Source organism: Podarcis gaigeae, assembly GCF_964106915.1.
Source record: "Podarcis gaigeae genome assembly, chromosome: 5".
Classification (NCBI taxonomy): Eukaryota; Metazoa; Chordata; class Lepidosauria; order Squamata; family Lacertidae; genus Podarcis; species Podarcis gaigeae.
In genome coordinates, this window is record NC_139681.1 from 10,502,900 (window position 1) to 10,515,836 (window position 12,937).

The window sequence follows — 12,937 nt, forward strand, 5'->3', positions numbered from 1 at the left end:
TAGGGTTTGGAAGTTACAATTTATTGAAAGGGAACAGACCAAACAAGAAGGGAGTTGCAGTATATACAACAGATGTGTTCACATGCAAGGAAATACATGAAATCGATGGACAGGCCAGTTATCCCAAGTGCCCAACAGCCAAGCCTGGGGCTGGCAAAGCTGATTTTTGCAGGAGTCATGGAGAACTTTTGTCATGCAGCAGATCTGCCCTACCTGCCCCACTCCTGACGTCACGTATGACATCAGGTGTGGGGCAGGTGGTTCAGGAATACAGCCTCATGACTTAGGCAGCTGCATCAAAAGAACTTTCTGATGGAATTTAGATTTGAAAGGGTCATACGTAGCAAAACCAAAGGAGGGGGGAACCATCAAAATAAGTACAAAACTTGTGGGGAAAGTGTCTGGAGTGTATTGACTATCCTAGACTGACCATATGGGATAGGATAGGCAATAGAAGGCAAGACTTGGAAGAGAGCGCTGTATAACACTAACTCGCCGACTTGAAGGTTGAAGTTGGGCCCAGACTAGAATTTACAATTGCAGCATCTGCTGTATGACAGCAGCATGTCGGAGCAGATTGACATAAAGCAAGGCGATTTAAACGAACAAATTACCGTATTTTTCGCTCCATAAGACGCACCTGACCATAAGACGCACCTAGTTTTTAGAGGAGGAAAACAAGGGGGAAAAAATTCTGAATGAAACAGTGGGTGTATGATTTTTGTGGTTCATGCTGTGGCCACAGACATGTGATCTGATGGTGAATTTGGGGTGACCCAATGCAAAAATCCTGAGGATCCATGTGGACCCATGCTTTGTAACCACGTCTTTGCATCATTGCGGCCCCATGCAACAGTGGGTGCATGGTTTTTTTGGTGCAGGCTGTAGCCATGGACATGCTATGCGATCTGATGGTGAATTTGGGGTGACCCAATGTAAAAATACTGAGGATCCATGGCCTTTACCTCCCCCCTCCCAGGCAGCCTCCACTAGCGTCCCTTATCTCTCTTCTGATCCCACCAATCAGCTGTTTCCTTTTAACACTCCCTTCCCTCTCGTTTGCCTTAGTGTCTTTTCCTTAGCTGGAGAAGTTTTTTGCTGCTCTTCTTCTAATTTCTCTCCTTATTACTTTAGTCTTCTTGTTTTCCCCCTTTGTAAGTTTGCCGTCTTTACCTCCCCCTTCCCAGGCAGCCTCCTTTATCTCTAGCGTCCCTTATCTCTCCCCCCGATTGGCAAACGATCAGCGGCTTTGTTTCAACACCCACTTCCCTCTTTCAAAAAAAAGAGAGCATGATCTGCTTTTTGCCCCTGGGCAATTCGGCTACAGGGACCACACATTTGTGCCATAAGACGCACAGACATTTCCCCTTACTTTTTAGGAAGAAAAAAGTGCAACTTATGGAGCGAAAAATACGGTAATAATTTAAATCAGCTATAACACTCCAGGAGGTGCTCTCAGGGGCTAGTCTCTCATCCTAGGAGGTACCTGCCAACACATCCAGGGTTGAAGAGGTGGCACAGTCCCAACAAGCCAAGGTCAAGTACAGTGTATTGATCTAGGTCTAAACATAATCCAGAAACAGGATCAGGCAATGGCAAGGTCATTATCACGGGGAATGCAGGCAATTATACGTCACAGCAAGGTGCTGAGGACAGGGGGAACTATGAGCTAGAGACCTGGGTTGCTTCTAGCAAGACTCGAGAGGAAGACATTATATACTCCAGAAATTGTGTGAGTTTCTTGCAGAAACAAAAAATAATAACCAGTGAACTGGATTTTAAGAAGTATTAGCTCTCCATTTCTGGAGGGCTGATGTTCTTTCATTTTGGAAACTCAAACTGGGAAGTAATGTTTGAAAATAAGCAATATGCAACTAGTGGTAGAATATGAGGTCAGTCAAACTCTTTAAGTCCACCTGTGTAAATCTGTGGAAGTTAACCAACAAAGTGATTAGGAGACTATACGACACTAGGACGGCAGAGTACACCATATATCCAGGTACACAAATATTAGCAACAACGTGGTTACAAGGGGACTTCCATACATCTGTGATGAGACGGTGGAGATGGTCTTCCCAAATTTGGTCTCCACCTGTTGTTGGACTACAACTCCCATCATCCCTAGCTAGCAGGACCAGTGGTCAGGGATGATGGTAACTGTAGTCCAAAAACAGCTGGAGACTCAAGTTTGGGGAAACTGCCTAGAAGACCATCCCCAATAACCTCTGAAAGGCTGTAGGCTGCTCAGTTCCTGAAGACCCACCAGTTGTTTTAACATTCACTTTCTTGTGATTCTTGAGGATGCTCAAAATACCCTCAAGCCAAGAACTACTGTCTTAGGATTTTAAAAATAGTTTCTACAGCTGTTCTTGCTAGCAAGTAGGGCCCTAAAGACAGAATATCAATGGTTACTGAAGTGGCAAATATTATTTTTTCATTGAGAAATCTGACTCATCACTGTTTGGTTACATTTCTTTATATTAGTGCAGTCGTAAAGGATCTGGGGTTTGGGGTTTTTTTCTCTCTTCTACGCCACTATGACAGTAACACCTACCTTGGGAGGAGCAGCAGGTGTTTGGTGCAATGTATTGACTAAGAGTGTCAATTCCTTATTTTATTACTATGATTATTATTTATTGAACTGATATACCACCCTATACCCGGAGGTCCCAGGGTGGTTCACAGAACAAAAAAAGTTCAAACTTATTGGAATCAATTACCATATTTTTTGCTCTATAAGACTCACTTTTTCCCTCCTAAAAAGTAAGGGGAAATGTGTGCGTCCTATGGAGTGAATGCAGGCTGCACAGTTATCCCAGAAGCCAGAACAGCAAGAGGGATTGCTGCTTTCACTGCGCAGCGATCCCTCTTGCTGTTCTGGTTTCTGGGATTCAGAATATTTTTTTTCTTGTTTTCCTCCTCCAAAAACTAGGTGCGTCTTGTGGTCTGGTGCGTCTTATAGAGCGAAAAAACAGTAATCATATGAGTCTTACTATTTTGATCAATTAATCTATCTAGAATTTGCTCATGGGTATAAACGATATTTTTGAAGCCACCATGTTAGACGACATAGACCCCATCTTGCATGTGAGGGGGGGGAAAGACTTTCCTAAAACATTAGAGGGAAATGTGTGTTAGGGGAAGAAATCCCAGGAATAATGATGTGCTCTGTGTTTTGCTTTTCGTGTGTGGGGGAAATGTAAAGTTAAAAAACCCCAGGGCTTCCCCAAATAAGATTTTAATATTTTTGCAATAAATTAGAACCGCGCCCCTTCCAGCTTTTCCCTTTCTTTGGAAAATATCTTAGAGCTCATGATGACATCAACACAGGTGAAGACAAAGAATTACACAAGCATTCAGACAGGAGAGACACATCAATATCACACCCAAATCCTCCACCTAGTTGCTTAAGTGCCCTGAAGCTTACATGTTCGCAGTATTTTATTTCCTAAATCTGTCTGCATTAACAGCAGCATCTTAAAAGCTGTTGACGAACCAGCTGCTGCTAGGTGGGTCTCCAGTATTTAATTCAGTGCATTTGCAGTTAAACAGTCACACAGAGTCCTCTTCTCCACTTTAAAAAGCAAGGTCTCCGTCTGTAGGAATAGAAAGGGGGGGAGAGAGGAATAAACGTTGGGGGGCAAACTTAGCATAAACCAGTTGCATCACAATCTCCTGCATTTTGTCACAAACAAGGAAGCTGGAGAAAAGGAACCAAACTTGTCATTCATGGATCCGAGTGGAAAGGTAAAGGTAAAGGGACCCATGACCATTTGGTCCAGTTGTGACCGACTCTGGGGTTGCGGCGCTCATCTCGCTTTATTGGCCGAGGGAGCCAGCGTACAGCTTCCAGGTCATGTGGCCAGCATGACTAAGCCACTTCTGGTGAACCAGAGCAGCGCACGGAAACGCCGTTTACCTTCCTGCCGGAGTGGTACCTATTTATCTACTTGCACTTTGAGGTGCTTTCGAACTGCTAGGTTGGCAGGAGCTGGGACCGAGCAACGGGAGCTCACCCCGTCGCAGGGATTCGAACCGCCGACCTTCTGATCGGCAAGTCCTAGGCTCTGTGGTTTAATGAAATTGGGTGCACAGGAATGAGCTGCCCCATGCAATGCCTGAATCGGCAGTGCAAGCTTTGGCAGCTGCCAGTTTCCAACTGGGACAGGTGAAGAGTTGAATAATGGGTTAACTTTCTCCGATGCCTTCAGTTTCCTACCCAGTGAAAGCTCATCACCAAGGGGGTATGGGTGGTGATGTCCAGTGCCAGATTGACATATAAGCTAAACAAGCTATAGTGTGATGGCCTGGGAATCCGATTCAGAGGCTGAACTGAAGGAATCCCAGCCTGCACAGGAGTCCCCACCTCCAGGGCCGGCTGAACTGGGGCAGGGCCTTGATTCTGAAGCGCCTGCACCTGTGCCGGATCCTCAGGAGCAGGCACCAGGTGAATCCACTCTGGCTCCGGAGGTGGTTGAGGGCTCAGTGCCTACAGGTGAGTCTCCCCCTGGGTCCAGTAACTCCCCAGCCTCTCCTGAACTGCAGAGGCTCAGGGCAGAGAGGCGAAAGGACCTGGTTTCTCCCAGGAGGAGTGCTCGCCTTCAGGCCAGGAGAGGCGGGTCTCCTGGGGGCCGGGACCGCCCCTGGCCTCAGAGAAGATAAAGGCCAGTCAGCCCGGTCCCAGGTTGCGGGAGCAATGTTGTTGATGAGCTGTTTTGGCCAGCATCCAGTCCTGTTTCCCCCAGAGTTCCTGTCCTTGCCCGGCTTCCCGCTGTGGACCCTGCTTCGCCCGAGGAGGACTGTCTGCCGACCCTCAACTCAGGTCCTGGACCTCGCTCCACGGTAACCTCCCCCCTGGACCAGCACATATAGCTTAGGGCCCCACTCTCTTGAGGGCTCCCCAAAAAATTAAAGGAAAAAAACCTGGATGTACATTTCCAAAATATAAGATAAAAAACCAACAAAATAAAACCTACATACAGCAACAGTGTTTTGTGCTGTGTAGGCTCCTATGATGTAAGTAATGGTTGTAATCCAAAAACAGCTGCAGACCCAAGTTTGGGAAGCAGTGCTTTAGTTGAAAAATATCCTGAGGCAGGGTGACCAGGAGGAACACTCGTGGATTCCTACGGTAATTCACCCCAGTTGACATTCCTGAAGAAACCAGGACACAAATATGAGGTATTTCGTGGGCTGTTTAGGACCAGTCTCCCAACCAGTCATGACTGCTGTTGAAGCTCAAACTTCTACTGGCACCTCCTCAGTGCACTCTTAATTCTTGACTCCTTCATTTCTGAAGTTGCATGGAGCTCAATGTGCACTGTGTACAACACAACTGAGTTTATCAACACAACAGCAAGCAGAAGAGCTGAGCAGACAATCAGAGAAGTCAGCATTCAGCCTTACGAGCTTTGGCCAGCCACTCGCTTTGTGTGTGAGTAAATTGAGAAGATGAGGGAGATGCCTGCTACAGTTGTGGCAAATAGAAGGGGAAGAAATGGAGGCAATGAGAGATTTTACTTTCTTGGGCTCCATGATCACTGCAGATGGTGACAGCAACCACAAAATTAAAAGATGCCTGCTTCTTGGGAGAAAAGCAATGACAAACTTAGACAGCATCTTAAAAAGAAGAGACATCACCTTGCCAACAAAGGTCCGTATAGTAAAAGCTATGGTTTTCCCAGTAGTGATGTATGGAAGTGAGAGCTGAACCATAAAGAAGGCTGATTGCCGAAGAATTGATGCTTTTGAATTATGGTGTTGGAGGAGACTCTTGAGAGTCCCATGGACTGCAAGAAGATCAAACATCTCAATTCTGAAGGAAATCAGCCCTGAGGGCTCACTGGAAGGACAGATCGTGAAGCTGAGACTTCAATACTTTGGCCACCTCATGAGAAGAGAAGACTCCCTGGAAAAGACCCTGATGTTGGGAAAGATGCAGGGCACAAGGAGAAGGGGACGACAGAGGACGAGATGGTTGGATACTGTTCTTGAAGCTACCAGCATGAGTTTGACCAAACTGCGGGAGGCAGTGGAAGACAGGAGTGCCTGGTGTGCTCTGGTCCATGGGGTCACGAAGAGTCGGACACGACTAAACGACTAAACAACAACAACAACAGGGAGTTGCACACCTAATCACCCAATCTAGCCCAGACAGACTCTAACGAGAAGGAATCAGCTAGCAGCAAGTACCAAACCAGACAGGAGGACGGTCCTTGTGGATTTAGCGACCAAAATAATTCTGAACACAATTGTGGCATTTCCCCTACAGTCCAATCCTTTCTGTAAACTCAAAAGATGACATTTTCGTTGAGCTTCCATCTTGGTTTCCTGGCCCTGTTTCAGTTTTCTGAATGAGAAATCTGTCCCTGCCCACAAACCCTGTTCAGCTTCAGTTGTGGGGAGGGGGCTATTTCAGGGTTTTTCTACAGGGGAAGAAGATCAAGTTGATGGGTCTCCTGCTGGCCCCAGGTGCGGTTGCAGAGATCTCAGCCCTGAAAGCAACTGCATTGCAGCACAAACCTATTCAAATCTACTCAGAAATAATCCCCAAAATCTGTATAGGAATGCAGCTCTCCTCAAATGCGCTGTGATGCTAACAGTATGTGCCTGCTTCTAGTTCTCTCCCTGTCTTCTGAGCACTTGCCCAATTATTTAATCAAGATGAAGCTGAATTGAAGGGCACAGTAAGGTTACTGCAGCGATGGAGCCTTGGCCTGACCAAGGGATAAGGCAGATCTCTCTCTTTCCCACTAAATGGGCTCCTTTGAAATGCAGGCAAGGTGAAGTCCTCAAGTTACCATCTCAGTGGCATAACAGAAGCAGCGAATCTTGACTCAGCATCCCTTCAGCTAGCATGTAAATGAGCTCCAAGAATGTGTCAGCAATTTTGTTGCAGGAGTTAAAATTGAGGCAAACGCGCTTGTCTTGTTTGCCCATCTCTCGGACAGCCAACACAAAGCACATCTAGGGTGGTGTTCAGTGAAGTTTCACACAGAGTGGACTGGCTGAAACGAAGGGATGTGACTGCTAGGTCCACTAATATCAATCGCCTGAGTAAAACTTACTGGATTTTTCACTCTATAGGACGCACCGGACCATAGGACGCACTGGACCATAGGAGGGGGAGAACAGGGGGAAAAAATATACCCCCCTCTCTGCTCAGCACCTCTTCAGCAAAGCGGCAGGAGAAACGGAGCCCCTTCCATTTCTCCTCCCGCTTCGCTGAAGGGGTGCTGCGCAGAGAGGGAAAACTGTGCAGCGTCTCTCCAGCGAAGCAAAGTCTGGAGAGCAAGAGGGACCGCTGCGCTCCAGGGTCTTCAGGCGGCTTCAGCGAAAGCAACGCAAAGCCTCCGGAGCGCAGGGGGAGTTCTCCCTCTGCGCTTCGGAGGCTTCACGTTACTATTGCTGAAGCCAAGGAGCCTGCATTCGCTCCATAAGATGCACACACATTTCCCCTTAATTTTTGAAGGGGGAAAAGTGCGTCTTATAGAGTGAAAAATACGGTAGTTGGATGCAACCAATAAAATAAATTAAAATGTCACCTTTGCTACCTTAAATAAGGTTCTGCTGTGAACTGAACTGAATTATGACAAGGGCACAAAGTTCATCTGTTAAGCTGTGCGTACAGTTTCTTTCTTTAAACATTTGTGTAATTTAAGGGGCAGATCTTTATTTTAGATGACTGCACTTTTATCCTTCTAATATTCAACATATTGATAGAGATTGTGAAAAAGGAACCGTTTAAGAAGGGTCAGGAACATAGGAGCCAACTCCTAGGGGCTGAGATCCCTTTGGCCCTCTTAAATTTTTTTTTGAGAGGGCCAGACCGCTCCCAAAGTTGATGAGCATTGCCATTCAAATTGTGATCAGTTATGTGGGGGCAGGGCTTACGTGATACTTCCCCAATATTTTATTAAAGTTGGCACCCTTGACCAGGAAACAATGTCCATTTCCTTCATCTTTCCAGTAACCTGTGGTTATTTTCCAGGAAGAGCCACAACTCTGGTTAAAATTCAAATTCTACAAAATACTGCATATGCAAATGCTATGCAATTTTATGTCCCTGGGCCCAGACCTTTTGAGAAACTTGTAGTGTCCCTGCAAGGAACAGCATTTACACAGATAGATCACTAGATTTAAGTGAAAGGAGAGGCCAGGAAAGGCGTTGGTTTCGAACTCTCGATAGCATCCCGTGTTGCAGATGGGAACCTTCTCGGTTAGTGTGCAAAGGAAATGGGAATAGATCGGGATGGCTCTCTAGGAGAGAAAAAGGGAGATGGTGGGTTGCCTGAAGCCTCTTTCACTTAAGTGCAGGCATAGGTAAACTCGGCCCTCCAGATGTTTTGGGACTACAACTCCCATCATCCCTAGCTAACAGGACCAGTGGTCAGGGATGATGGGAGTTGTAGTCCCAAAACATCTGGAGGGCCGAGTTTGCCTATGCCTGACTTCATGGCTAATTTTTTAAAAATGAAAATCCTCTCTTAGGACACTTTAGTTGGGACTGGGAAAAAGCACCAAAGTGGCTTGGAGCAGTGGTTGAAATGAGGAACTGATTTCCTCTTCCCTCACAAAATAAAGTTGCTATCTGCCCTGGAATTCCTGTTCTTTAACTCTGGTGACCAAAAAGGTACTTTGCACATGCATTGGCAATATTCTAAATGATTAGTGCACGTATTCCAGATCTCAGCTTAGCAGCACATTCTGGGTCTCATCCAGTCAACAAATTAAATTCCCAGGGCCCCGATCTTAGGGACGGAAAAGAGTGAAAATCCAGCTGAAAAGCTCTAATCAGCAGCATTTGTGGGAGCTGAAATGTGGGATCTGTGGTAATCCACTCAGCCAATGGAGGGTGTGTTTGCAGCCTCTGCTGTTGCCAGGCAAACTTTGAATCCAGTTAACAACTATAGTAACCATTGCTGTTCTGCTTAATTGAGTATATACTTGAAAGCAGCTTGGGAACCAATACTGAAATCAGAGAGTTAAAAGAAACCCCATTCTGTGAGAACTACTGTACTTATTGTTTTCAGAGCAATGTGTTGGTGCTATATGGACATTTTATACCCCAATTTTATATCTGTTTAATTCTTACGGCGTCTGGTTGTAGAACGTTTGGGATTCTATTTTTGTTCAGCAGCCAAAGCTATCAAATAATAATTCTCAGCATCCTCAGCAAGCCATGCCCCCTAGGTTCTTTCAGGAAAGTCACGTCAGGTTAAATTATTTGGAAACTGGCTTCAAAACAGTCTGCATGCAGATTCTCGATGAGTTCATACTTTCTCCCTGCTCAGGTTTCACAAAGGGCTTCCTCAGCTTCTGCCTTCTTTGAATATTAAACAGTTGAACCGAAGCACATAGTTTAAGAAAAAGTCATGCTTGCCTGAAGGTGCAGAACATGAACACGCATAATAAATATATAAACCAATAATCCCCCCAGCGCAGGTTTTCTTTTTGGCTGGGTAAAGTAAGTGGTTCTTGAGGAACACACTGGAACTCACTAAGAATTTTTGCTTTTCTGATATTCTGCAGTTCCACGTTAGATGACCCAATCTTTGGTCCACATTCAATTCCAAACACTTTAAATTCCAAACCAGTCTTTAAAACATTCTGTTTTTTTCTGGCGCTGGCGTTGTGTGCCCGTTTGCAAACTATTAAAACCTTTTGGATGGTTCACTGATTTCTGGGCATGGACAAGAGTTCACACACAATGGGGCAAGAGAGCACGAAATGGGCACCAACAAGCAGTGGCGTAGCGTGGGGGGTGCAGGGGGGGCCGGCCGCACCGGGCGCAACATCTGGGGGGGGCGCTCACACTCGCAGCTCTCTGCCCCCTGCTAAAATCCACGGGTTAGGGGGCGCAAATTACTTGCCTTGCCCCGGGTGCTGACAACCCATGCTACGCCACTGCCAACAGGGGTAGAGACAAACGATTAACGTGGGAACAGAGAGAGAGAGATAATGAGGACAAGGGAAAAGATCACACACACCCCACACAATTGCTCTCTTTTGGAAGAGTGTTAAAAGAAACAAAAATACGTTGTGCCCATATTAAGAAACAAGCCTTACCCGTGAGTCTAAGTTGTATGCCGTTTTCTTTAAATCTTGCAAAGCCCTCTGCATGAACTCAAACGCATGGCAGTCAACACATGGGCGACCTAAGGGTGGAGAAATGTTGGCAGACAAGCATGAAATATTAATGGAAATGAAAACAACGGGAGAAGAACCTGCTGGGCCAAACCAAAGCTCCAGCATAATCCATCCTGTTCTTCTCCCAGGGACCAATGAGAAGTCCACATGCAGAACCACAGCACAACATCAGTTGCCCTACTTGTGTTGCCTGGCAAACGGCTCTCTGAGACGCATCACTTCTGACAGTGCAGGTAAAGGGACCCCTGACCATTAGGTCCAGTCGTGACCGACTCTGGGGTTGCGGCGCTCATCTCGCTTTATTGGCCAAGGGAGCTGGCGTACAGCTTCCGGGTCATGTGGCCAGCATGACTAAGCCGCTTCTGAAGAAGAAGAAGAGTTTGGATTTGATATCCCACCTTTCACTCCCTTTAAGGTGTCTCAAAGCGGCTAACATTCTCCTTTCCCTTCCTCCCCCACAACAAACACTCTGTGAGGTGAGTGGGGCTGAGAGACTTCAAAGAAGTGTGACTGGCTCAAGGTCACCCAGCAGCTGCATGTGGAGGAGCGGAGACACGAACCCGGTTCCCCAGATTACGAGACTACCGCTCTTAACCACTACACCACACTGGTGAACCAGAGCAGCTCACGGAAACGCCGTTTACCTTCCCGCTGGAGCGGTACCTATTTATCTACTTGTACTTTGATGTGCTTTCGAACTGCTAGGTTGGCAGGAGCTGGGACAGAGCAATGGGGGCTCACCCCATTGCGGGGATTCGAACTGCCAACCTTCTGATCAGCAAGTCCTAGGCTCTGTGGTTTAACCAACAGCACCACCTGCGTCCCCAGTGGAGGTAGAATATAGCAATTCTGGCTACTATACCCTCCAACATTTTTCTGATAAAAATAGGGATGTCCTAGTCAACAACAACAATAATAATACCCCTCATCTGATTGGGTTGCCCCAGCCACTCTAGGTAGCTTCCAACATATATAAAAACATAATAAAGCATTAAACATTTAAAAAACTTCCCTATACAGGCCTGCCTTCAGATGTTTGGGGGGTCGGGTAACTCCAAACCCTCCAACGAAAAAGGGAAGTCCTAAGGAAAAGCGGAGGACGCGGGTGGCGCTGTGGTCTAAACCACTGAGTCTCTTGGGCTTGCCGATCAGAAGGTCGGCGGTTCGAATCCCAGCGATGGGGTGAGCTCCCATTGCTCGGTCCCAGCTCCTGCCAACCTAGCAGTTCCAAAGCACCTCAAAGTGCAAGTAGATAAATAGGTACCACTCCGGCGGGAAGGTAAACGGTGTTTCCATGTGCTGCTCTGGTTTTGCCATAAGCGGTTTAGTCATGCTGGCCAGATGACATGGAAAAACAGTCTGCGGACAAACGCCGGCTCCCTTGGCCTGTAAAGCGAGATGAGCGCCGCAACTCCAGAGTTGCCTGCAACTGGACTTAACTGTCAGGGCTCCTTTACCTTACCTTTTTAAGGAAAAGCGGGGCATTCTGGGATCAGATCAGAAACTGGGATGGCTTCTGTAAAACCGGGACTGTCCCTGTAAAATAGGGTCTGGGCTAGTAGGCTTGGTAGCATTATTCTCAGTGAATTTGTCTAAACCTCCTTTTAAGCCATCCAAGTTTGTGTCTAATTTAAAGCCATCTAAAATTGGCAGCAGATTCCGTTGTTTTAATTATGCACTGAAGAAGTACCTCCTGAGTCTTCCAACATTCACAGGATGACTTCACAGAATGACTTCCTAGTATTTGGACAGATGGAGAAAAGCACTCTATATACGCAGTTTCTCTCTATTCATGACTTCACTGGTTTGACGAAAACAGCTTTCCCCAACTTGCCGCCTTACAGACGTTCTGAACTACCTCTTCCAGGTAGGGAGGGCTCCAGGCTGGGGAACAACTGTTTTAGTCAAATAACCAAAGCACACACAGAAATATGTAGTGTATCAATATAGGGCAATCTGCCTAAGAACAGCATGAGTCCGATAGCTTTTCCATACTCACTACAATTTCAGCTTTTGTTTTTGAGTCCCTGTGACACAGCAGAAAATTGCACAATGCCCAAGAATGTCTGCAAAGAGCTCAGCATGAACTATCCTGACATAGCAATTTTGCCACTGGGTCATGACTTCGCACAAAATAACATCCAGGTTCCGCTCAGATTTGGGAAGGAGTCCCTGGCTCACAATCTGAGAAACAGCACGTGCCTCAAACGCCCGATTAAATTGCTACCTCTAGCTGAATTGAAAAATATAAACAGTCTACCCAAATATCAAAATCAAAATTGAGCATGCAAACTAAATGAGTTACAGTGGTACCTCGGGTTAAGTACTTAATTCGTTCTGGAGGTCCGTTCTTAACCTGAAACTGTTCTTAACCTGAAGCACCACTTTAGCTAATGGGGTTCTCATCCTGAAGCAAAGTTCTTAACCCGAAGCACTATTTCTGGGTTAGCGAAGTCTGTAACCTGAAGCGTATGTAACCTGAAGCGTATGTAACCTGAGGTACCACTGTACCAGCAAAAGTTAGATAATTGGGAGTTTCCAGCAACTGAATTTAAGTGCTGCGGTCTGGAGAACGACACCAGCACAGAGATGGAAAGAGAGAAATATGATCAAAGCCAGAAGCTGCAAAATTCTTATGTGCAGAGCAACAGGGCAAGTTTATACCTCTTTACAAAAAAACCACTAATATTTAAATCAAATATTAACCGTAAAATATATTCAGAGCTATGCTTCACGGTTTTTGGATAAACTTCCAATAACAGTGCAAATGAAGTGTTTGGGGCAGTAC

At 46.2% G+C, this 12,937-nt stretch overlaps 1 protein-coding gene and 1 long non-coding RNA gene across 3 annotated transcripts in view; both read right to left on the reverse strand.

The window, feature by feature from the left end:
* LOC310844447 overlaps window positions 1-12,937 on the reverse strand; it is a 26,852-nt gene continuing 13,915 nt past the window's right edge. Inside the window, exon 2 of the long non-coding RNA XR_014564136.1 lies at window positions 1-2,745. This is a non-coding gene — a long non-coding RNA (uncharacterized lncRNA). The remainder of the gene's footprint in view (window positions 2,746-12,937) is intronic.
* NICOL1 (NELL2 interacting cell ontogeny regulator 1) overlaps window positions 1-12,937 on the reverse strand; it is a 19,209-nt gene continuing 6,272 nt past the window's right edge. For both annotated transcript variants that reach the window (XM_083738570.1, XM_083738571.1), the window contains exons 3-4: window positions 10,069-10,157; window positions 1-3,596 (exon numbers count right to left, since the gene is read on the reverse strand). In XM_083738570.1, coding sequence (XP_083594696.1) covers window positions 3,525-3,596; window positions 10,069-10,157 — 161 coding nt within the window. In that variant the 3' untranslated portion in view covers window positions 1-3,524. The remainder of the gene's footprint in view (window positions 3,597-10,068; window positions 10,158-12,937) is intronic.